Consider the following 25,498-nt stretch of genomic DNA (forward strand, 5'->3'; position numbering starts at 1 on the left):
CTTGGGTTGGCGTGGTCACGTGGCCGGGGCGTGCCCGCCGGTTGTGGCCATGGCGGCCGCAGTCTCAACTGTGGTGAGGCGAGTGGAGGAGCTGGGGGACCTGGCTCAAGCCCACATACAGCAACTTAGTGAAGCCGCGGGTGAAGACGGTGAGGGAGCGGAGGAGAGGGAGGCGGCCGGGCGGACGGTGGTTCAGGGCTGGTGTTCCATGGCTGTTAGGACCGGAGGCTGCGGCCTGTGGCCCCGGGGGGTCCCAGGTCCTTGGTCCTGTTCTTCTGATCCTGTGCCGCGCGGTGGACAGTCCTCCCTCAGGAACTTACGTTGACAAGGCATTTGCTTTTAAAACCGCATTTTTCGTAACCCATGAAATCTTTCTTGTTTTCATGTGAGCCAGATGTGTGCTGTCGGATCTGTTTCGGTAACGAGTGGAAAAAGTGTAGTGTCAATTGAAAATACACACGAACATTTAAAGAATTAGTTAAATTGAGGAATAGTAGTCAAGCAGTAGCAGTTTTGCACCCAGTAAAGATAAATAGGCATATATAACAGTTACACTTTTTGTATTACTCCATTATAATATTTTCGCTTTCATATTTTGGATTAGAACGCAACCATAAATAATATTCTGTGGAAGAGCTTTACATTGGTGTAATTTAAATGATCTTGATTCACGTGTGTCTTCTCGGTTCTCACAAGGGTTCTGTGAATATTAGAACACTTGTTTTGAAGAAGTCTGAGCTCTTTTCCTTTGGACAAAACTAACTTAGGAGTTACTTTGATCTTTTGACTTCAAGTCCAGTTCTCTTTTCATTTCTAACTACTTATAGGTTCTACATTACCCCTTTTTGAGATTTGAACCTTTACTTCAGACAGGTAGGTTTTAAAATTCTTGTGGGCTCACTCATTTCTCTTTAGAACAACAGTGAGACATTTTCCCAAGTGATTGAATAGTTGGTGAATTTATTGAATAAGATCTAAGATGAGATGACTTAGTTTCAGTGAAGATTGTTTACCGGATTATCTCTTCTCAGGAGTATGTTCTTCAAAGACCCACAGACCACCCTGAAGCTGACTTCTTTTTTGGTTTGTGGTAAGTGAATCTTAGGATTCACATGAATAATTTGTGGATAGTAGTAGCAATTACCTGTAAGTGTTTCCAAGTTACCTCTAGTTCCAGCCATATTTGGAACAATTCAAAGAGATCACAGAGTATTTTTTAATCACTTGTTACTGCACCTATGAGTCATTCTCATTTTCCTGTGGAGGAATTCTTTAATTCAGTATAGAATGAAGTCTGAAAATAAAAGTCTGGTATGATGTATTCATATTTGGAGACTATTTTTCTGAAAGTTTATTAAAGTTAAATACAATAGTAGCTGTAACATTATGGACTATTAATCAGTATTTAAATTGATCTTATTAAAATATTATTATCAGGATTTTCTTATGAAGTTTAGTTAAAGCAAGATTGAATATATTTGAATTAAACTTGGCATTTGTTTCCCACACAACAAAATAATATATATTAAAAAATTGTCCTTTAATGTAACAACTATTTGTTCATACTAGGTTGTAGGGATCGGTAGTTCTCACTGACTTATTCAAATTAGATCAGGTACAATCAGATGTTATTCGATCTAGGAAATGCTCTCCTTTATATTTCTGGCCAATATTTGTTAATATTTTTCTTATTGTACAAGTACAGTATGTTTACTATATGGAAATATTCTATGAGAGGGACTTTTTCCAGAGATTATATAAGAATCACTTTTTATCTTTTGACTTGCCTGTGGTTGTTTGAATAGTTCTAGTAGAAGTATTGCATTTTTATGGACTTTTCTAAAATGATAGTTACGCCACTATAATATTATCTCTATAGTAGTCATGTCAACTCTTCAGCAGTGGTCTAGGGCCTTCAATCCAAGCTCAGGGACTTTAGTCTTTTTAAAAATTTTTTAGATACTGAGGATATTCATTTTATTTTTTTCTCTTTCCATATATTTTTATTGATGCATTATAGTTGTACATAATGATGGGATTTGTTTTACATATTTTTACATGCATACAATAAAATTTGGACAATATTACTCCCCAGTATTTCCCTCCTCCCTTACACCCCCTTGTCCCTTTGATTTTCATGAGACCACCCCAGTCATTACCCAACACCCTTTTTTGTTTCCTTTCCTTTTCCTCTCAACTTCCACATGAGAGAAAATATGACCCTTGACCTTTTGAGTTTGGCTTATTTCATATAACATAATGGTCTCTAGTCCTATCCATTCAATCAAGTTTTTACCTTATAATAATCTTGCAAGTTAAAAAAAAAAAAAAGGTGAACATCTCTAAAGAAGCACTGTAAGGAACGCTATATTCTGTACAATTTGGGTTCATAGTAGAATCTATTTTCTGGGTTGTGCGGTTGATACTTCTGGACCAAGGACAGATAGGAAGACTGCTAAATAGGGAACATTCAGTTCAAGTAAATAGTGAATCTTAACAGCAGTCATAGTCTGGTAAGGGTCTTTATCTTTCCCAGTCTTTAACTGGGACTACTTAAGGTCATCATATGAATGGTATGGACATATCCTGATGGTGCTTTTGGTCTGACAGTAAACAGCTTAATGGATCTTCTCAATTTCTGCTGAGTCTAGATCAAATGGGCCCACACCAAGTGCTATATAATGTGTCCATTAGAAGAGGAGGAAAGATTTGTATATCAGAGGAGAAACACAAAGGGGCAAGCTCAGGGACTTTAGTGTCTTACATATCTAAAGTTTACTATAGGAGGTAATATAGAATGATCTATAGTGCCTTTGTGTGAATACATAATAGCTGAAATCATAGAAGAAGCAAAAGGATAATGACAATATGAAAAGGAGAAAAAATAGTAGATAGGGAAGAGGAGTTGAATGTGATAAGTAGACCTATTATTCCTTTTTCCTCAGATTTTGAAGGAACGAGGTAATTTGTTTCCTGTCTGTTTTAAAAGAATAAAATACACAATTGCATAATTTTAGTTGTAATAGCTATAAACACAGTTAGGTTATAATTAAATTATAATTGTTTATAGTGCTGATATTTTATGAAACATTTGATTTGGTAAATCATTCTTTTAAAAAAACCTTTACAATTATGACATCACACATTATCAGTAGAAGCCCTTTCTGTGGATTTATATAAAGTATTTGTATTCTTATAATAAAAGCTATATAAATTTATTATTTAAGCATTTTGAATGGATCAGCATTATTAAAGAAGCATTATGAAGATATACACTGCACTTAGGAAATAGCAGTTTTCTGTTTAGAATGCAGAAAGTTTTCAGTCTTTTGCTTTCCAGAATAAATTTCCATGATACATTTACTTAATTAGTATTGGACATTATGTTATACTTCATATTTTGAATAAGATAGTGCTTGCTGTTTCTTCATATTCTATAATATAGTTTTATTTCGTCATCTCAGATACTTATGTACTCTAAATTTGTGAAATAATCATGTGTTTTAACTTTTTTACAGATCACTTTTTAATTCGGGCCTCAGCAGCTCTGGAAAAACTGAAACTTTTATGTGGAGAAGAGAAAGAATGTTCAAATCCATCAAATCTTCTAGAACTTTATACACAGGTACTGAAACAGATGTGGACTCTGGCATTTTATGAGGGCAGATTACTTATTTAGGTGATTAACTCCAAAGTTAATAATGAAGTTTTTTTTTTTTTTTCTTTTGTTTGTTATGTTTTTGCAGTGCTAAACCCAGAGCTTTGTACATACTAAGCAAGTACCACTGAGCTACATCCGCAGCCCCAGTTTGTTCTTTATTTAAAATGTATAATTTTAGAAAAAGTATATATAAAGCAAGTAACTTGAAACTTTGAGGCAGTATGCAAAGGAGGGGGATTTATTTAATGTGTTGATTGAAAAGTGAGGAAAAAAATCTTGCAGGTAAAAGAATTGCTTCCCTTTATGTGTAGGTAACACAGAATAACATTCAGTGTCTTAAGAGCTTGAACACTTCAGAGGGAGTAGGGAACTCTTAACAGTCCTATTATTTTTTTTCTGAAATTCACCTTTTCTCAGGATTCTAAACATGGTTCCCCCTGCTAGTCTCATACACATTCATAATATTTTTCTGTTCCCCCTTTTTTCTTTTACTTTCCTTTAAATTCAGGTCTTTCTGTGGACAATACCTGTTTCCTTGTTTTGTTTTGGTTTTTTTCCCAAATACTGCTGAGACAAACTGAGATGTAAAAATAAACTTTATAATAACTAACATTTGGATTATACTTGATAAAGTGCTTTTGTGTGCCTTTTCCTGATTGTTATAAGATTAGAAAGATGAAATGGTTGTAAAAAGTAGAGTACTTAGTTTCCAAAGTGTACAAAAGACCTAGAGATACAGATTGAGATTTCCCACATCTTCTAGAACCTTTGAGTTCTGAATTAACAGACCATCTTCCATAGGATGGTGATCTCTCTTTCCTGGCTTAGGCTTTGTACACAATAACATTTATCTTTTAAATATCACTAACTGTGCTAGGTAATGTTTCAAGTGCTTTACATGTAATAATTAATTTTATCTTCAAAACTTTGAAGGAACTTTGAAAGGCATTTAATCCAATTTATCATTTACCAGTGAAGAAACAGCCTTAGAAAAGATAAAATTAACTTGTCCTTGGTTAGTTATGTGATTAATGTAGAATTGACACTAGAACCGAGTTTCCTCAGTCTTAATTCAGGAGATTAAAAAAAAGAAAAAGGATTGGAAAATATTAAGGTGCTTGAATAGAGTGTTTTTTGTATTTAGGAGTGCTGGGGACTTGGTGTTTGAATTGCATATGTTGATAGTATGCATTCACTATTGAGTTGCAGGATATATAGTCCTCAAATACTGACTATGCATTTGGGAAAACAAATCCTCTGAAAATTTCAATATACAAAACCAGAAGTGGTGACCTTAATACTGCAGGTGTTTAAAAAAATTTCAGCGATTATACATATATAAATAGCAAAGAATATAATAATTGATGACTCTTTCATAATTTCTTATATATGATTAACATGTTAAAATATAATCTTCATTTTATTTCTTGAGAGAAGCAAGATAACCATTAACCCAATGTTTTACTAAAATAAAATACCTACAAAGTTGTCTCCTCCCCCAGTACTGGAAATCGAACCCAGGGGTATTTTGCCACTGCACTATATCCCAGCCCTTTTTTTATTTTGAGAAAAGATCTCACTAAGTTGCTGAGACTGGCCTCAAACTTGGAATCCTCTTGCCTCAGCTCCCAAATCTCTAGGATATTAGATTTTCATCACCATGTGCAACTACCTGTAACATTTTCTATAATGCCTATTTCAAGTTATTTTTATAGCTAGACACTCTGAATACTTCCCAAATTTAACTACCATGCTAGAATGTTTGATATATGTATGTATATATGAGATATAGATGTATATATATGTATATACACACATATATATCTTCTACATATGCAAAGTTAAACTCTAATATTCTTTAAAGTTTAAATTGCTTATACTTTTTTCTTTTTTGTTTAGGCTATTTTGGACATGACATATTTTGAGGAGAATAAGCTAGTAGATGAAGATTTTCCTGAAGATTCTTCTTACCAGAAAGTAAAAGAACTAATCAGTTTTCTTTCAGAACCAGAAATTTTAGTTAAAGAAAATAATATGCATCCAAAAGTAAGTTTTGCACTATAAGTTATTGCGGAATGCTTCTGGTTCTTGCTTTCTTGCTCTCTTAGTGTCTGTTTTTTTCTTTTTCAATATATTTTTGTTTCTGTTTTAAGATTGAAAGAGGGAAGTATGAGAGCTTACCACTGCAGACCAATATGACAGTAAAATATTATATTTTACTAAATATTTTTAGAATATTTGCATGATGGAATTATAATTGTATGCCTTTGTAAACACAGATATTCCCTACTTTTGCTCCCTGTACTGTTGCACATGCTATGTTTTTCTCTAAAGGTCCCTGGAAATCTAATTACCATACCTATTATCTTTTTTCTAGTCTTGATCCACCTGGACAATTGCTGCCTTTCGATCATACCATCCCTTGGAGCCCCCCTGCATGCTCTTTTCTCCTTCATTTCTGAGAAGCCTTCTCTTCTTTCCAAAGCAACTCCTCTCTCCTTTATTCTTGAAACATTGCCACTCCCTAAGGACATTACTTTCTCCTCTGATAGTCTCTATTTTATTTTTGCTTGACAACCTGATCACATACTTTTTACTATCATCTCTGTTTAGGTGATTGCAGAGCTTATATCGCTAGTCCTGGATAATCTTTCTAGCAAATAATTTCTCATCTTTAAGTGCCTGCTGACTTGCTACCTAGATACCTTCTTTGCTGTATGTATTTATTAGGGGAGGCTAACTATGGAAACAAATCATTGCAAGATTTAAATGCCGTACCACAACAAAAGTTTTGGTTTACTAAAATCATTCTTGTGTATAACTTTTCAGTATTTTATTCTAGCAATCTAATTCTTATTAGATTCTCTTATGTTTATTTCTTTACTTGAAAGAAATAGATATGATCTTTTTTCAACTAACACTTCTGAAAAGCTATCTTTTTAATCAGACTGTAGACTATATTTCAAATATGTTAGAGGAATTTGCTACTCAAATATTTTTAGAATTATTTTGTAAAACTATTTGTAAATGTAAAAGTTATTTTAATTTTTACATACTAATAAATTTCAGTATTTCTGCTTGATTCAAAGATAGGCATTCCTGTGTAAATTAGTAAACTGGGGCACCTCTTGTGAAGTGAGTGTTTTTAATTGCTCAATTTTTTGAAATTTGACTTCTAATTTGACCAAAAGACATCAGGTTTCTCTTTTGGCTTTGTGTGTGTATGTGTTTCAGCTTTGTGATTTGCTTGGGGATGAGCTACTTGAATGTCTCTCTTGGAGACGAGGAGCCCTACTGTATATGTATTGTCATTCTCTGACCAAAAGAAGAGAGTGGCTCTTGAAAAAATCTAGTTTGCTTAAAAAGGTAAAAAGACATTTCTTACACATTTTTGATTGTTGACATTTAGGTTTCAAAAAGCTGTCTTTATTATAATAAGAGTAGTGGAATCAAAGAGTCTGGGCTTGCATTCTAGGTCTTTTACTAAATAAGATAATGTGAAAGCACTTTGTAATTTGGGGGATCTACCTGCTTTTTTAAGTTCTGGATTTTAACTTTTTAATATAAAATAAATAATATTAATTCTTAATCATATATATCTCTATATATATAATTTTTCTTGTCTGAAGAAAATATTTGGATCAAGCCTTCATCTGTCAGTAAATTACTGCTAAAGAGCCCACATGACCTTGCTTCTAGAAAGTTGTGGTTCTCTTGAGTCATCTTGACTGTTCTGACCAAATTATAGACAGACATGGGTGTTAGTATTGTACACATTAATAAATTAGTATTGTACACAGTAATAACTTGTTTTTACACATCTTTATGATATTTATCCTTTTCTTCCTTTAATAGTATTTTTTTGATAAGGATTTTACTGAAGCATGTGTTCTTGGTTAACATTTTCTTTTCTGTATTATTATTTGGAGGAATATACTTACATTATGAGAATATGGAGTTGTGGGACCTTATACCATTGAAATTTAATAACCATTAGATATATCTGTATACTAGCCCATTTTCTCTGGCAAAGAATGGGAAAAAGTATTTGAAGTTGATAGTTCTGTATATAATACTTTAATTCTTTGGCTTTGATTTTTATTTAGTACCTTGTTGATGGAATCAATTACTTACTACAAATGCTTAATTATCGGTGTCCTATCCAGTTAAATGAAGGAGTTTCTTTTCAAGACTTAGACACAGCTAAATTACTGAGTGCAGGTAATGTGATCTATTTTCTTTTCAACATTTTCTAATTGACTTAAAGTTTTTTAAGATTTTAGAAAGTTGGTTAGATTTTACTCTGTATTTTAAATACATTTCAAGCTAGATTATAGACAAAAAGTAATAACAGATCTTTTTAAGAAATTCAGATTAAAGTCTTTTCGTGTAATGTACTTCTAATCTCTGCTATTTAATAATTTGGGGAGAGTTTTGTATCATGTTATTTTTACATATTTTGCATTCTTGCTTGGCCTTGGTTAGAACAAGGTTTGTCTATTTGTGTTAGATAAGAAGTAACTTAAACAATGTAGACATTTAATGCTCTTTCACATAAAAAAAAATCCATTAAGGTTATAGTGACTCCATGACATCATGTTCTTATCTTTTTCTTTTATCCTCTTTAGCATCAGAGTTCTTAAGCTTCAGAGGGAGGCACTTTATTTAGAGTATAATAGTGATGATACAGAGTTTTATAGGAGGTATCCCTGTTTAGGACACTGCTTTCATGCTCGGTATTCCAAAATGCTCCCAGAGCCTCTTCTGTGTCACTTGTGTTTCAAGCTTCTGGAATGGCAGAAGGGAATTTTGTTAACCCAGTCAGCTCCTTAACAACCTTTTCAGAAGCTCTTACAGTACTTCCACTCATTGGCCAGTTTAATTCAATCACTTCACCTAGCTGTGAGGAAACTTGGAAAGTATAGTTCTTAACCTGATAACATTACCATTCCAAATTAAAATTCTTTACTAAGAAGGTGGGGAGAGGATAAATATTGGATGGCAGCTGTTTCTCATACAAATATCTATGCACTTGACAGTTCTAAGAACTGGATATTGGGCATCATTGGAATTTTGAACTGAAGTTAGGGAAAGAACTGACTTTTACCATATCTTTTTTTTTTTTAATGGAGGAACTGAGGTCCAGGTAAATCAAGGGATCTCTTTAAGGTCACAAAGCTGTGGTTGACACAGGAGTATACTTGTAAATTTTCATTTCTTATGTTTCACCTGAAATTGTTATGGGAGAAATGAAATGTGAGAAATAAGAAAATATCTTGAGGAAGATTCTAGAATTTAAAATATATTTTAATTCTTTTTGTTACTTTGCTAGCTTCCTGAGCTGTTCTATTTGAAAACATTTAATTAAACAAAAACTGGTGATTTAAATACTGTTAACATAAGACTTTGTAGTGATGTCTAAAAATTGTTATGTTCTGTTATTTCAGACAACCATCTTATCCTAAAACAACCTATTGTGAATACAGAGTTCACACAATGGGCATGACATCCTACAAATATAGTTTTGATGTATTTATAGAAAATATATATATTATCATTAGTTATACCAGATAACTAATGAACTAATTAGAGTTATTGAAAATGATCTTTTAAACAGTTTCCTCAACCCGCACCTCAAGTCAGTCCTACATGGACTGATTCCATTAAATACTTAACCTGGAACACTGTTTAAAAGAAAAAGGTGAGGATTAGCACTGAAAGAACCAGAGAAAGTCACACAAGTCATCTGTTTCCCTTATTCTCCTATATCTGGTTTTAAGGTAAGATACACTGTGGCCTGGAATTTTCTTTCTCGGGAGGCATATATTAGTGCCTTCTCTTTAGTCATGCTTTGAATATATTAACCCTCGCTTCAAATGCTTCTTTCACAGGGTAATTAAAAGGGTCGGATATGGTACTAAAGCAATTTCCAGAGAAAAAGAAAATATAGGAACCACAGAAGTTTTGCCAAGTCCTCATCCCTCTTATGGTATTAACTTCTTGTTGTCATCCAAAGAAGTTTGCTTTACCTGAATCTTTATCTTTCTACATGAGTAAGTTAGGAGCTAGGAAACCATTTTTTTTTTCCCATAGGCTAAATTTCTCTTAATACCCTGTTAGAGAGGATCTAATTATTTTTGTTAGCAAATCTAAAATACAATTCTTAGTGACTACAGTATTTAAGAGAAAAATTCTTTATGAGGCATCAAAATATTTTTTTGTGGCCAAATGTTGGTGATAATTGACCTAATTTTACATAAAACTCAACACAGTGTGTGCTTACTATGATTACTTCCTTTTGATACTTAGAAGGGAAAATAACTGTATTGTCTGTCCTTTGGACATTGTCTATATGTTATTAAATTTTTAGCTATTAATAATCCAAACGATTATGTATAAGCCTCTTTATCTCACCTCTTTGCTACTTTAGTCTCTCTTCTCTGAAGTGGAGGTTAGAGAATTTTAATCTTTGGGTATGTACTTGTCAAATAAAAGGCTTATAAAAATAGTTTTATTAGAATACACCTGGAATCAAATGGAGTAAATCAGAATACTATCCAGTGTTCACATCCTTGGTTTATGTTTCCCTTTTTATTTATTTATTTGTTTGTTTTTAAATTTTTTGTAAACATTTTTTTTCCAGCTGTAGTTGGACACTGTACCTTTAATTAATTAATTTATTTATTATGTGGTGCTGAGGATCGAACCCAGTGCCTTGCACATGCTAGGTGAGCACTCTACTGCTGAGCCACAACCCCACCCCCTGTGTTCCCCTTTTTAAATGCCACTGAGGAACGACCCTCCCCCGAAGCCCTTTGGCCCATTTCTTAATACAAAACCTGGATTTCAGCTTCTATAAAGGGCAATTCTGAACTGCCGCAGTCTGGATGGGCACAATTCAGGAGCCACTGTCAAAAGAAATGAACTTTATTTTTAGAACCACACACGCCAAACAAAACCGCTCCTCAGGAAAAACCCTCAGAGCCCAACTGCCACCACCGGCTTCCCACAAGCCTCTCTCACAACCACAAGCCTCTCCACCTCCCACAATCCTCCTGCTCTTGAGGCCGATTGGCTGGGTCACATGGGTGGAGCCAAAAAAGTCCCCCAATGAGAAGCTCCGTGGTCTGAAAGTGCAGGGAAACAGCCCAATGAGCATCACCGCAGAGGAGCCAATCAGCTAGATGTTGCTGGGGCCACTGTGAGCCAATCATCAGCTGGCAGTCTGAAAGGGCGGGGAAACAGCCCAATGCGCATCACCACAGAGGAGCCAATCAGCTAGATGTTGCTCGGGCACTGTGAGCCAATCATCAGCTGGCAGTCTGAAAGTTTGCTGGGGCCCCTTGAGCTGTGGCTCTCAACACTGAACTAGTATCACTAATTAGTTGGATAACTTATTGAAAATACTGATTTCTGTGTACCCTATACACATTCTGGTTGAATATTTGAAGCCAAGAATCTATTTTGAGTAAATTCAGTGAATTGTTATGAGGTTGGCAGACTTGTGCTATACTGCTTTCAGAAGATTTCAGTCTGGCACCTTGCTTTTTTTCTGTGGAAGACATCCTACTTCACTCACCTTCATTTCATGAATTATTATTGTGTTAGCTTTCCATCACTGTGACAAGACACCTGAGCTAAACAATTTAAAAGGAGAAAATTTTGAGACACACCTTCCACCCCCCACCCCCGGATTCAGAGTTTTAGAAAGTGATTGCTTAGCCCTGTCACTTGCCTGTGTTGAGGCAAAACATCAAGGAAGGAAGCAAAGCTCTTCAGCTCCTGGCAGCTGGGAATCAGAGAAAGAGAAGAGGCTGGGGTCTTAATATCCTTTTCAGGGGCACACCTTTGATGATCCAATTTCTTTCTGATAGGCCCTACCTCCTAAAGCTTCAGGTTTCTCCACCTTCCAGTAGTGCCAAAGACTGGCAACGAATCCTTTAACAGACTTTGGGGGACATTCTAGATCCAAACTGTTACAATTATACTTCCTCTCTATGCTGCTCCCATCTCCTCGCATCTCGTGTACTCTCCTCACTGTCACATATGCATATAGTTCAAAGTGTTTTATTGAAAAACCATTCTAAGTATTAATAGAAAAAGAAAACATCAAGGGAAATTGAGACAAGTAAAGAGCTTGTATCTATAGAAAAGTGACTCCTTTTGGGGTAGACAGTAGAAAGTGCCTAATTTTTATGTGTTCATCCTTTCCTTTGGTATTTTAATGCAGTAGCTTTGAAAGTGTAGTCCGTGAGCCAGCAGCATCAGCATTGTCCTAGGTTGCTGCAGTCTGGCTGGCTGGGCAAAATAGCGGGTGGGGGGTGGTGGGGGGTGGTGGTGGGGGTGTGTGACAAGCAACTTGTGAAGGTTGAAACAGCGGGAGCCGATTTATTGTAGGACGGCAGAGGTATATATACACTTACTGATTATACACAGCTTGTTTCAGTTAACATCATCCAGATCTAGAAATCCTCATCATCTTAATAATTGTACACAGCTTAACTTAATTAACATCATCTTGATGGCTTGATGGCTTTACTTCTCAAACCACTCCTCCTAGCATACTGCCAGGTGCCATCTTGACTTGTTTGTGGCCCTCATCACTAGGTCCTAGGAATTTGTCTAAAAAATACAAACTTTTAGGTTCAAACTTATATACCTGAATCTGAAACTCTAAGGTGGGGCCCAGCAGTGAGCCAGTTAATTCAAATGCAGGCTAAAGTGTAAGAACTATTTCACATATAGCTAATCATTTTCTTTCTAATAATACCTTCTCAAAGGATATCTGTATGTTGGTAAGCAATTGACTCCTTGCTAATGTAGAAAATGAGGCTTACCTAAAGAATGGGGTGAGAGCTTAGATCTCCCCTTAGGCAGGTACTTCTCACCTTTCCCAGGTCACTTCACCTTGTGGGATGTAGTTAGTCCCATCCCCCAAGGCTTTTGAAGGTTTTAAGTTCAACCTTCCCTCCATTTTGCTTTTCTTTTCTTACCTACACTGGTGGTTCTAGTATTATCTACTCAAGGTGTAGGATCACACAAATAAAAAGGATATTTGTTTAATAAAATGCCATATCTAATATAAAATAATCCTGAATACTAGATTATATAGTGCTCTCTAGCTTTTTCTTTGAGGTTTATGATCTTAACTATTAAGAAGTAAAAAGGGGCTGGGATTGTGGCTCAGCGGTGGAGCACTGGCCTAGCACAGGCGGGACCTGGGTTCAATCCTCAGCACCACATAAAAATAAAGGCATTGTGTTGTGTCCATCTACACCTAAAAAATAAATATTAAAAAAAAAAAGTAAAAAGAAATTATTATATGTAATAGGCATTGTACTTACATATTTTATTTAATAGTATTATATATAATTATATACAATATATAATATATATGATTATATACTACATATAATTATATGTAATATTATATATATATATAATATAGTGTAGCCTATCATTTTCATGAATGCAAATCTCAGATTCTGCCCTTTTTTTTTCATTTTTAAACTAATAAATGCATTAATGAATCAGCTATTCCATTGAACTGTTGCTTATCTTGCCACTATTTATAAGCTGAATTTCAGGTGAAGTGAATGTGATAGATGTAAAAAAAAATTGTGAAACTTCAAATATCTTTTAGTAGATTTAAAATAGTAAGTACTACAGGTTTTGAAAGTTGAATTGTTAATCTAATGCCATCATGGTCATAGTTTCTGTTGAACCATAATTAGGTGAGGAATTGAGATTATGATGCTCATAATCACTGAGGTATGTTTATAATCACACAATTCTTTTTTTAAAAATATTTTTTTAGTTGTAGTTGAACACAATGTCTTTGTTTTATTTATTTATTTTTATGTGATGCTGAGGATCAAATCCCGCGCATTGCACGAGCTAGGCGAGCGCTCTACCGCTAAGCTCCAGCTCAAGCCCCTATAATCACACAATTCTAATGTGTTTATTATAATGTACCTTAGAATAAACCATTTATTTCTACATTAGAATAAAGTATTTATTTGTACATTAGAATAAACCATTCATTTGTATTTTAGTGGCCTTAAGAATTTAAGTGATCTTGTATTTTTATAGGACTTTGTTTTCTGAAACACAGTTTAATTTCATGTGTTCCTTAAAAAAACTCCAGGTTTAGGGCCTGTGCAATCCCAGTTTTTCTGATTTATAAGCAGACTCAAAGAGCTTTGGTGATTCTCCTAGGTATGATCTCATACCCAAATCATATTTACACTTTTTTTTTAATTATAATTTTTTATTTTGAGATAGGGTCTCACTAAATTGCTTAGGGCCTCTTAGCTGAGGCTGGCCTTGAACTTGCAATCCTCCTGCCTCATAGACTCCTGAGTCATTGGAATTACAGGTGTGTGCTCCTGCACCTGGCTCTAAGTCTTTTGAAATCTTCTACCAAATCAATATACTTTATATACCATAAGTGTTAATATGTAATTGGCTACTGGAAAAACTACTCAAAAGAAGAATTCACTCAACTTGTGATCAAAATCCTGTGGTATAAGCACCTCTGATAATTTGAAATTGTATGACCTCTCCAGGGGCATGATGATATGTGATTTTGATAGACACTTTGAAAAATATAAGAGCTATAGGATACCTGACTATAGCTATATCAATGATCCCAGAGTATTCCACAAAATAAGAGTTATGTTCATGGGTGGGATTCAGGGAATTTATGAGTATTTTGAAATGCTACAGAATTTGGAGTATATTTCTGAGAGAAGTTCCACTGATTAAATTAATTCTCTAAGAGGTCCTTAAGAGCATCCCAAAAAGGTTAAGATCACTAACTTAAACAGTTCTTTAAAAGAATTCTTTGATAATACTGTTTTTATTGTTGTGATGAACATCTTTTATAAGTTAATAGGGATAAAAAAGCACAATGTAAATGAGGATAGTATTAGTGATATTTGGCATTTCTAGATGTTATTATTAAAGTAAATGAGATGAAATGATGTTTAATGACAAGGAATTTATTAGAGTTTTAACAACTAGGATTTCTCTTTAAACTTAATTCTGATCTCTCATCATAAATGACCTTCCCAGGAATATTTAGTGACATTCATTTGCTGGCTATGATGTACAGTGGAGAAATGTGTTACTGGGGATTGAAACATTGTGTGGATCAACAGCCAGAAAATCGTGAAATGGATACTGGTGTTTCCGGAGCAAGCTGCATGACACACAAGGAATCCTTGGATTTCCGAGAAGTAGGAGAAAAAATTTTGAAAAAGTATGTATCTGTGTGTGAAGGACCCCTGAAGGAACAAGAGTGGAATACAACAAATGCAAAACAAATTTTAAATTTCTTTCAGCAGTCCTGTAAGTAGTAATTCATCTGGTCTTTTTCAATCAGAAAGACAAAAAGACCCATGTGATGGAAAATAAATAAATAAATAAATAAAAGACATACTGAATTTGATGTTATAGTAATATAGATACCCAGTACAGTTGCCCTTCTTTAAATGCCATCCTCATCTTTCATTGTATATTCTTAAACCTGTGGGGAAAAAAAAAATGATTCCTTAACATCTAAGATGGCATATATTTTATTCTAACTCAGCTTGAACTACAGGTATCCTGTCATTAGTAAGGAGGAACCCAATTTAGCTTGTCAGATATTTTCCCCCCTAATACTTTAGGTTATTTTTGTTTATTTAAAAAAAAAAAAAAAATATATATATATATATATATATCAATCATAAACTCTAATTTCCCTTTCTTAAAGTTTGCTATCCTTCAGTTCACCTCATTGCTTTGAACAGATATTCTGAATAAAAATGTAGGCAAAATGAAAGATTATGACTAATATTCAGATGCCATTTCCAATAAGGTCAATAACAAAAGATTCCACAAAGGAATCATTGTTTTAAGCTATTTTGCCATGTATTACTACAAATCATATTTACAGTTTTTAATTCTAGCATGTATGAGGCCCTGGTTCAATCTCCCAATACTTAAAAAAAATTATTAGGCATCCTATGAAAATTTAAAAATGATTTCCTATTTTGTTTAAAATAAGATGCATATTTCAAGTAAGGAAGGATAGGTTAGTTTGTCATTACTTCATACAATTTTAGGGCACATCTTTTGAAGTTTTATCATTTTTTGCCCTTAATAATAGGGATGGAATGCTAAAGGCCAAAGAGCCTGATTTGATATCTTGCTTACTGTCTTCCTGTCTACCTCAGCTCCTGCTATCTTGGGATAAGCTGTCTGATACCTTGATAATAAACTGGACTTCTGCTCTAGTGACTTTATCACATTCCAGCAGCTTCAGTATTAACCATCCTGAGTTTCCCTTCTGAAATCTCAAATTTCAGTAACTGATGACAATTCTCATCTTTTCCTCTTTTTTATTTCCTGATTTTTGTGTCATCTGTAGCTTCTTCACAGCCTTTTCTTGCTCCCCTTACTCCTAAATTATCAAACCCCTTTCAGGTTTTCTTTCTTCCCTGTTCACCCTCAGCTTTCTGGTGCACCTTATGTACTATCCCTAGTTGTTCCTTCTGTCATTATTCTTTAGGCTAGTCATTCTGTGAGCCCTAACATTGAATGAGCTACCTTTTCTGGGTTGTTGAGTTCTGTGGGAAGGGCATGTAGTCCTTCAAAGTGGAATCACATTGTCTCCCAAGCCCTTACAATAAGCCTTTTGTTTGTCACTAGGTGGCCTTTCCCTTTTCCCACTGTATTTGAGCCAAACTTTGTCACTTTCCTCAGATACTCTGCCCCTCCCCTAGAGCATGGCCCTTCCTCCTATCATACACAAAGTTGAAGCTATGAAGGATATTAGCAAGTATTTACTATTTTTATTCATTTTCCCCTGTTCAGAGGAAAAGAGGTTGCTTGCTTCCTTTTGAAGACAAATCTATGTTACAGATTTCATCTGTGTTATTTCCCTCGTTTTCTTGGTGACTTCTCATTTTCTACTAGAGTTCTCTTCCTTCTGTCCCCCTTTTCCCTCATTTTCCCCCTCCTTTTTACTCTAATAATCTTGTTATATGATATCATTCACAGCCATTGCTTCCTCCACCACCTATAATATCAAGCTGATTCCCAAATCAGTAACCTGGACCTCAGCCTCCCTCTTGCTTGCTAAATCTCATTTCTAAAGGTCTCTTAAATAATCTTCACTTAGAAAAACATCCACAGTAATTTTAAGTTCAGTATGTCCAAACATCAAATCCTCATCTTTTGTGCATAATCTTTCTTGCTTCATGTTTTCTTATTTTTAGAACTTTTGCAGAGTTGCATACCTTCCCAGCTTTCTCTTTGTAAACATCCTGTGTAATCATATTCTAGTCCAGTTTTTCTCAAACATTGAAAACCCATACTTCTTTTTCATAAACATAAAAATTCATACAGAGCCTTCAGGGCAAGGAGAAATTCTCCCCATCCCTGCCAAGCCCCCTGGCTTATCTTTGCACAGCCAAGAAGATTTGTATTTAACTTAGCGTTTTAGCAGGTTTTATTATGAAAATGCCTTTGTGCTTTCTGAATATAAATATTTAAGGAATTTTTAATATGGTTTTTAGAAGCACAGACTGTCCCTTTTTATTTTAGAGATCATGATCAATCAGTCATAAGTACTTCCAGTTCTTTCTACAAATATGCTTGTGTTTTTTCAGTCTTAATAACTTGGTAGACATCATTAATTCTGTGCCCTTCTTTGTGGCCAAGTGAACACCTACTTATCTTTTAGGATGCAGCTTCATTGATATTGTGTCCAAAAACTTTTATCAGCCTTCTCCAGTCTAAATTAGATGTTTCTTTGTTATATTGTCTTAGTTTTCCCTTCCTGTGCTATCACACTTACCACATTGTTTTGTAATTATTTTCCTTACTACTGGGTGAAATGTACCTTTACACACAGTGCTTCAGGCATGGTCGCCCTTAGTAATTTTTTTAAATTAATGAGGCATGATTCAAAGTGTCAAACTGCACAAAAGAGTTGCTGCTATTGGATTCCAAACTGCCATGCTCTTTATACCAGTGGTTGATATATATCTCCTCAGAGGAGGAAAATATTATTTAGATTCCAAACCTGAGAAAACAAGAGAATTTTATCTTCAGAAGCTTGTAACTTTATTTTGCCTTCATGACCCTTGTAGACTCACTGGTTGGTGAGGTATTACTGGGTGCTTTTTTTGTACAACTTTCCATTATCCAAACAATTGGAGAATAATTTGTACACCATAACAGTAACAGTGGTTTTTACTCTGGTGTGTGATAAATGAAAAAAAAAAAAATTTTTTTTTTTTTTGTATGTGTTAAGGCCTTCTAAGTAAATTCTTTTTCATTTAGAATGAAATCACCTTAGAATACCAAATATTCTATATAAGGAAAGTAGTATAATCCATTCATTCAGCAACTACTGCCTTTTGTCTCAGGCACTAAGGGTATTGCTACTAAACACCCTCCTCTTTCAGAATTCTAGAGGAGGAAGTAACGCAAAGCATTTTAAGGAGTATAGTGTCAAGTGATCAGTACTATGAAGAGTAAAGCAGGGAAGGGGCTAACAGGATTTGGGGTGGGTGTTGTTTTACCTAAAGTGGTGGGGAAGTCACCTCTAAGCACCTGTCTACTGCTGAAACATTGTGTCTTCAAATTCAACCCTGTTGTGTAAATGCCTTGTATTTATAGTATATTCATAAATATACTATTTATATATATCATTTTCTTTCCTATGGAAGTCCTGATACTGAATTAAGGTATGACTTACTACTTAAGACCTTCACATTTTGTTACATTTAAAGGATTTCTTTTTAGTGTGGTCTTTACTAATGGGTGATGTTATTACCTAAAGGTCTGTTGCACTTTGTACATGTGGGGTTGCTCTTCAATTTGAATTCTCTGATAGCTAATAAAATTTAAACTCTGCTAAAGGATTTTTCACAGTTCTTAAATTTGTATGATTCTTTTCCCAGTATGAATTTTCTGAAGTCAGCAAGACTTTAACACATAATTAAGGGCCTGATTTGCTACATTTATAGGGTTTCTGGCCACTGTGAATTAATTGATACTGATAAAGGTGCAAATTATGACTTTTCCTTATTCCTTTGCCTATACTAGAGTGAGGTGAGAGTCATTGCTAAAACCTAACATAAAATTACATTCCTTTACAGTCCAGCTGCGAATTCTCTGATATTCTTTAAAATGTGAGCTATGTCTAAAAGCATTCCTAGATTCATTTAATGGTATTTTCAAGAACCCACAGCTGGTTAACATGCTAGTTTTAGACTGTCTCTTTTCACCTTCCCTTTTCTTCTAGGGCCCCTTCAGTAAGGGTTCCCCATCTGCCACAAATCCAAAATTCTATAATACTCTATTACCACGTCTCTGTATTTTTTTAAACACATATGAATTGTTGTACTTATGGAAGTATTACATTGAGATACATTTAATATAGCCATGATTAAAGTATGTATTATATATTTATGCTGATGTTCTCTACTGTTTTGTTTTTCCTACTTCTAGTGAAAAATCCAAGTAAAATGTTTTGGAACATTTAAAATTTGTAAAAAAATAAAATCAAATTCCCCTACTTGTTTCTTGTGTTTTTTTGTCTTCTTTTTTAGTTTATTGTTGCATTGCTTCTATCATCTCAGTTTATTTTTCTACCTTCTGAATGTTATTTTCGTCTCGTCTTGATAATTTTCAGACAGGGTAGCATAAAGATGAGGATTGTGGGTTCTGGAGCTAGTAGGCCTGAGTTGAAATCACAGCCTATTTCCTGACTCTGTATTTTTATGAAAGTGACTTAATCTCTGTGTCTTAATTTTCTATTTTTTAACACAGGAATATTACTAGTACCTACATCACAGAATTTTGAAGATTAAGTGAATTAATACTCAAAAAGTGTTTTGTTCAGTGCCTCTCTATGGTTAAGAACACATAAGAGTTAGCTATTATTGTTTTCTTTAATGTCTGAGTAGTTCTGTATATAACCCCTACCTCATTCAGCAAGCTAATATTAGAATGCTCATCAGTCAGAATAATTGAATAACAAACTCTTGTGTCCAGTGTATACTGCCTTTTCCTTAGTTCAAGCCATGCTTGGACATTTTAGATAGGAAGCAGGTTCTTAAGAATTCATGGGCTGGATAAGTATCTCCAATACATGTTTTTTCTTGTTCATATGGCCAGAAAACCTAAAATTTAATTGTTGAAACATTTTCAGCTCTAGCATCCAGATATACCCACTATATGTAGATGTATTCATCATCTAGGCATCATGTACAACCTATTTAAAACTTAGGCTTTTAATAATCAGCCTCGTAACTTTTGGTGGATTTCTAAATTCACAAGCCAGAGGCATTTAATGAAATATAATTCATCTAAATATATATATTATACACACACACACATATATCTCCCATTTAAAACTACATCATTATAAACCCTGGTACATGAACATAATTGACTACGTGGCTGTAAAAAGCAGTGAATATTTCCATGTAATACTATAGAGTAATTATTAAGAAGATGGAAAGTATATAGTATAATGCTATTTATTTATGAAAGGATACAAATTATGTGTGCTTTAAAAAAGAAATGTTACCTGTGGTGGAGTGGGAGAAGATGAACTATTATGGAAGCTAGATTTCTCTGAATATACCTTTAATTTTGTATGTTTGACTTTGGAACTATGTACTTATGTTATAAAATAAGATTAAGTTAGAGTTTAAAAACATGTTTTTTATCTTTTTTTGGCAGAAAATCATGAAGTGAACAAATATGCTGAATTATGTATCAAGTTGGTGGCTTAAATACACAGGATTATTTTCATTACCTTTTGTGCCTTTTCCCACATTTTTTATTAGTGTATTATAATTGTACATAATGATAGGATTTGTTGTTACATATTTGTACATGCACATAATGTAACAATATAATTTGACCAGTATCACTTTCTACCACTTCCCTCCTTCCACCCTGTGGTCCTTTTCCTCTACTTAACTCCTTTTGACCTTTCAAGTATAGAAATTTACACATCCCTATGTGGATGTACCCTAGAGCACAAAGAACTACAAGGAAATGTTAAAAAACTACTTAGTAACTAAATTGTTAATAAATATGCTAGTTAAAAATAAGGATTTTTCAATGTAAGAAAAAAATGAAATGGAAGAATTAAAAATTTTGCAATTCTAAATTTGGGAAATAGCAATATGAACTTAGATGTTTTTCTTTATATAAAGGACACTGAAAAGTCCTAGAAACAAAGTCCAAATACTGTTACCCATCAGAATGAACCATGGCTGCTTGTTGATGATTGATTCAGGCAAGACACTCAAATGGTTTATAATGGGAAACATTTTTTTAAGTTGATTTAATAAAAGGAAATACAAAGCAAGATACTAACACTCTGCAACACGTGATCAAATAATATTTATCATTAACTGCTAAATCATTGAAGTGGAAAGTCTGGGGATGTTAGAGTCTGTAAACAAGTCTGGATGGCGCCTGGCAAAATGCCAGAGGGAGTGGTTTGTGAAGTAACACCAGCAAGCCATTAAGTGTGGAGATTCCTTATTGGTTGACTGCGAGCCATTAAGTGTGGAGATTTCTTATTGGTTGACTGATGTATCTAGTTTATGCTAATTAAGATAAGCTGTGTGGAATGTATAAATACCGCTCCTGTCCTGCAATAAATGGCTCCTACTCCTGCTGTATCAATCTACACAAGTTGTTCCTCACCCCCCGGTTATTTTGCCCAGCCAGCCGGCCTTCGGCATGGGGAATTTGGATCAGGTCATTGAAACCATTGATCACTCTGATCATTAGAAAACAAGAATGACTTGTCAATCCCAATCTAAGTACACAATATCACTTAAAAAATGCTTTACAAAATAAACCTGAATTTGACCCAAGTCTGGGACAGAAGAATGTGTTAAAGATCATTGAGATACCATCAAGAAGGTCCGGAATGTGGTCCAGAAAGATCAACATGATTTAACAAATTGCAAGGAAAAGTAAAGGAGGAGGAGTATAAAGATTTAAAAAGTTCTAAGAATATATGCAATTTGTAGACCTTATTGGGTCATGTTTCAAACAAACCAAATGTGAAGGTATATGGGGAAATTGGAACATTGACAAAGATTTTGATTTTAAAGAATGGTTAATTTAAGTGTAATAATTGTGTACAGTAGTTACATTTCATATCTGTCTCTTATTTTATAGGAAACAGATAGGGAGATAGTTAAGGATAAAATGACATGATATCTAGGATTTACTTTTTTTAAAAAATCCAAAATTGGGGATGTGGTGATAGGTGGGGAGAATGACAGAGAAAGACTGACCAGATGTTGGAAATTGTTGAATTTAAAAAATTGGGTATATAGGAGATTATTATTCTTTCTCCTTTTCTATATGTTCAGATTTTTCCCTATTAAGTATATTTCTCATTCACTTGATAATGAGCTAATGTTTTTGTCTTCTTGCTATTATGGGGATCCAGACACTCTCAGCTATAAGGCTTTTGAATTTCTGTTTCATTTAGATTCTCAGATACATTTTGAATGCAAGTTCACACCAATACATTATAGTGCTTCATTGACCATTAAGCACTCTGTTATGTGTTGGTATATAAAATATTAAATATATGTATTTATTTAAATACGTATATTCATAAAATGTATGTTTTCTATATCTTCCCATAATCCTTAAAGATTTTATAGTTTTTGAAGATGGTTACCACATCTTTTTTTTTAAGTCATAAATGGGATTAATTTTAGCCAGCTGACTTGGGTTAGATGTTTTGACAATTGAGGTAATAAAACAATTTTGTACAGAGGGTCATTGTGAAATTTAGAATTTTCACCTTTGAATATCTTCATGTCCTGGATATGATAAGCAATCACTAGTTAGAAATGAATTTAACCCAGATTATGTGGAATCTAACTCTATTATAGAATTTTAAAATCATTGATTAATTTTATTCAGGTGCAGTTTTCTTTTACATCTTGTGATGGATACTGTCCTACTCTTTTCTGAATAATCCTAAAAATCTTAAATTATATATTTAATGTAATATTAAACTGAAATATTCTTTTAAGCAATAGAGATCTGGTTTTGGAACAGAATGTTCTCTGGTTTAGATTAAGTAATCAGTTTGAAAATGACTGACAGGTGTGTAGTTCTGAATTTAAGTTATTTCCTACCTTCAGAAACTAAACTGTGTTCTTTATAATAGATTGTCTTGTAATATGATCTGTCTCTGGTGTAGTTTTTTAAAGCCCTTTTGAAGTAAAAGCAAAGTGAGTAGAATAGGAATCAAAAAATTTTTAACATTTTTTAGTTATACATGACAGTAGAATTCATTTTGATATAATTATACATGCATGGAATATATCTTATTCTAATTAGCACCCCATTCTTATGGATGTACATACTGGTGGGATTCACTCTATGATAATATAGAATATAAGAATATAGGAAAATTGTTACAGATTCATTCCACTGTTTCTTCTTTTCCTATCCCCCTTTGCCTAATCTCCTGAATATCTATTCTATTCTTCCCTTTCCCCCTTATTGTGGGTTAGCTTCCACAAATCAGAGAAAACACTGGACCTTTGGCTTTTTAGGACTGGCTTATTTCACTTAGCATGATAATCTCCACATTTATCCATTTATTCATGAATGTCATAAAATCATTCTTCCTTATGGCTGAGTAATACTCCATTGTGTACATATACCACATTTTCTTTATTCATTCATTTCTTTTTTAATTTATATATGACAGTGAAATGCATTACAATTCTTATTACAAATATAAAGCACATTTTTTCATATCTCTGTTGTATATATAGTATATTCACACTAATTTGTGTCTTCATACCTGTAGTTTGGATAATAATGATCATTACATTTCACTATCATTAATTACCCCGTGCCTGCTACCTGCCCCTCCCACCCCCTGCCCTATCTAGAGTTCCTCTATTCTTCCCATGCTCCCTCTCCCTATCCCACTATGAATCAGTCTCCTTATATCAAAGAAAACATTCAACATTTGGTTTTTTGGGATTGGCCAACTTCACTTAGCATTATCTAACTCAACCCATTTACCTGCATATGCCATGATTTTATTCTCTTATTGCTGAATAATATTCCATTGAGTATATATGCCACATTTTTTTTAATGCATTCATCTCTTGAAGGGAATCTATGTTGGTTCCACAGTTTAGATATTGTGAATTGTCCTGCTATAAACATTGATGTGGCTGTGTCCCTGTAGTATGCTGTTTTTAAGTCCTTTGAGTATAGATAGGATTCTATACCTGGAAGACCCTAAAAGTTCCACCAGAAAACTTCTAGAACTAGTAAATGAATTCAGCAAAGTAGCAGGATATAAAATCAACACTCATTTATTTATTCATTCACTTGTTGAAGGGCTCCTTAGCTGTTGTGAATTGAGCTGCTATAAACATTGGTGTGGCTGCATCACTGTAGTATTCTGATTTTAAATCCTTTGGATATATACTGAGGAGTGGAATAGCTGGGTCAAATGGTGGGTCCATTCCTAGTTTTTTGAGGAATCTCCATACTGCTTTCTGGAAAGATTGCACCAATTTGCAGTCTCACCAGCAATGTATGAGTGTACATTTCCCCCCATATTCTCTCCAACATTTATTGTTATTTGTATTCTTAATTATTGTCATTCTGACTGAAGTGAGATGGATCTCAGTGTAGTTTTAATTTTCATTTCTCTAATTGCTAGATATGTTGAACATTTTTTCATATATGTTAACCATTCATAAATTTCTTCTTCTGAAAAGTGTCTGTTCAGTTCCTTTGCCCATTTATCGATTGGGTTGTTTTTTTGGTATGAAGTATTTTGAATTCTTTATATATATCCTAGAAACTAATGCTGCATCTGAGGTGCAGGTGGTACAGATTTTCTCCCATTCTATAGTCTCTTTCTTCATGCTGTTGATTGTTTCCTTTGCTGGGAAGAAACGTTTTAGTTTGATGTCAAACTTTTTAGTTTGATTTTTTATTTTACTTCTTGTGCTTTAGGATTACTTATTAAGAAAGTCAGTTTCTGAGCTGATATGTTAGCATGTTGGGTCTACATTTTCTTTTAGTATGTATGGGTTTTCTGATCTCAATTCTAGGTATTTGATCCACTTTTGAGTTTTGTACAGGGTGAGAGGGATTAAATTTCATATTCCTACATATGGATTTCCAGTTTTTCCAGCACCATTTGTTGAAGAGGCTATCTTTTCCCCAATATATGTTTTAGGCTCCTTTGTCTAGAATGAGGTAACTGGGTTTTTGTGGTTTAGCTCTGTATCTTCTGTTCCATTGGTCTCTTGCCTGTTTTGGTGCCAAAACCATGCTGTTTTTGTTACTGTAGCTCTGTAGTATCATTGAAGGTTTGAGATTTTGATAGGCATCAATTTGGAGAGACAAAAATTCCTTAGTGAGATTTCAACAATACTACATCTAGGTTCTCTGTCAGCTGTTGCTTTGTTTTTGGCCCTTTTATGAGATGGTCTGCTCAGCGATTTTTACTGTACTTGCATTGTTGAATAGTGGGCCCAAACTCCTAATTTTTTGGCATGAGTTCTTTATGATTGGGCTTGTCCATGTAAAATAGCAACTCTAAGGAAATAAGATTATTCCAAACCAGATACGAGTAATCATAGCCTGGGAACAGTGACTCAAGTTATATTTAATGGCATGCTTCCTTGTGGAACTTTGAGCCATAAAACCATGGTCATTAAATAATATTAACCCAGTGGTACCTGGGTTGCAGCAAAATGGAGAAATCTTTTCCATAGGTTTCCGGTACAGCATTCTTAGCCT

At 34.1% G+C, this 25,498-nt stretch overlaps 1 protein-coding gene across 2 annotated transcripts; it reads left to right on the plus strand.

The window, feature by feature from the left end:
- Positions 1–8: 8 nt before the first annotated feature.
- Rimoc1 (RAB7A interacting MON1-CCZ1 complex subunit 1) lies at positions 9–19,235 on the plus strand. 2 transcript variants are annotated; one of them, XM_027936261.2, is made up of 7 exons: positions 64–149; positions 1,032–1,090; positions 3,519–3,625; positions 5,561–5,707; positions 6,896–7,027; positions 7,768–7,882; positions 14,738–19,235. In XM_027936261.2, the coding sequence occupies exons 2-7, from the start codon at positions 1,036–1,038 to the stop codon at positions 15,019–15,021; spliced, it is 840 nt and encodes a 279-aa protein (XP_027792062.1). In that variant the 5' UTR covers positions 64–149; positions 1,032–1,035; the 3' UTR covers positions 15,022–19,235. The 2 variants fall into 2 exon arrangements, with proteins under 2 accessions (XP_027792060.1, XP_027792062.1); XM_027936259.3 differs by lacking the exon at positions 1,032–1,090 and having other exon boundaries at positions 9–149.
- The last annotated feature ends 6,263 nt before the right edge of the window (positions 19,236–25,498 follow it).

The sequence above is a fragment of the Marmota flaviventris genome, chromosome 5 (assembly GCF_047511675.1).
Source record: "Marmota flaviventris isolate mMarFla1 chromosome 5, mMarFla1.hap1, whole genome shotgun sequence".
Lineage (NCBI taxonomy): Eukaryota > Metazoa > Chordata > Mammalia > Rodentia > Sciuridae > Marmota > Marmota flaviventris.

Bases quoted from the DNA above. Each gene is read 5' to 3' on its own strand.
- Rimoc1 (XM_027936259.3), top strand. From the start codon at position 50: ATGGCGGCCGCAGTCTCAACTGTGGTGAGGCGAGTGGAGGAGCTGGGG. The intron at 3,626-5,560 runs GTACTGAAACAG...TTTTTTGTTTAG, and splicing joins TTCTAGAACTTTATACACAG to GCTATTTTGGACATGACATA. The intron at 5,708-6,895 runs GTAAGTTTTGCA...TATGTGTTTCAG, and splicing joins AAAATAATATGCATCCAAAA to CTTTGTGATTTGCTTGGGGA.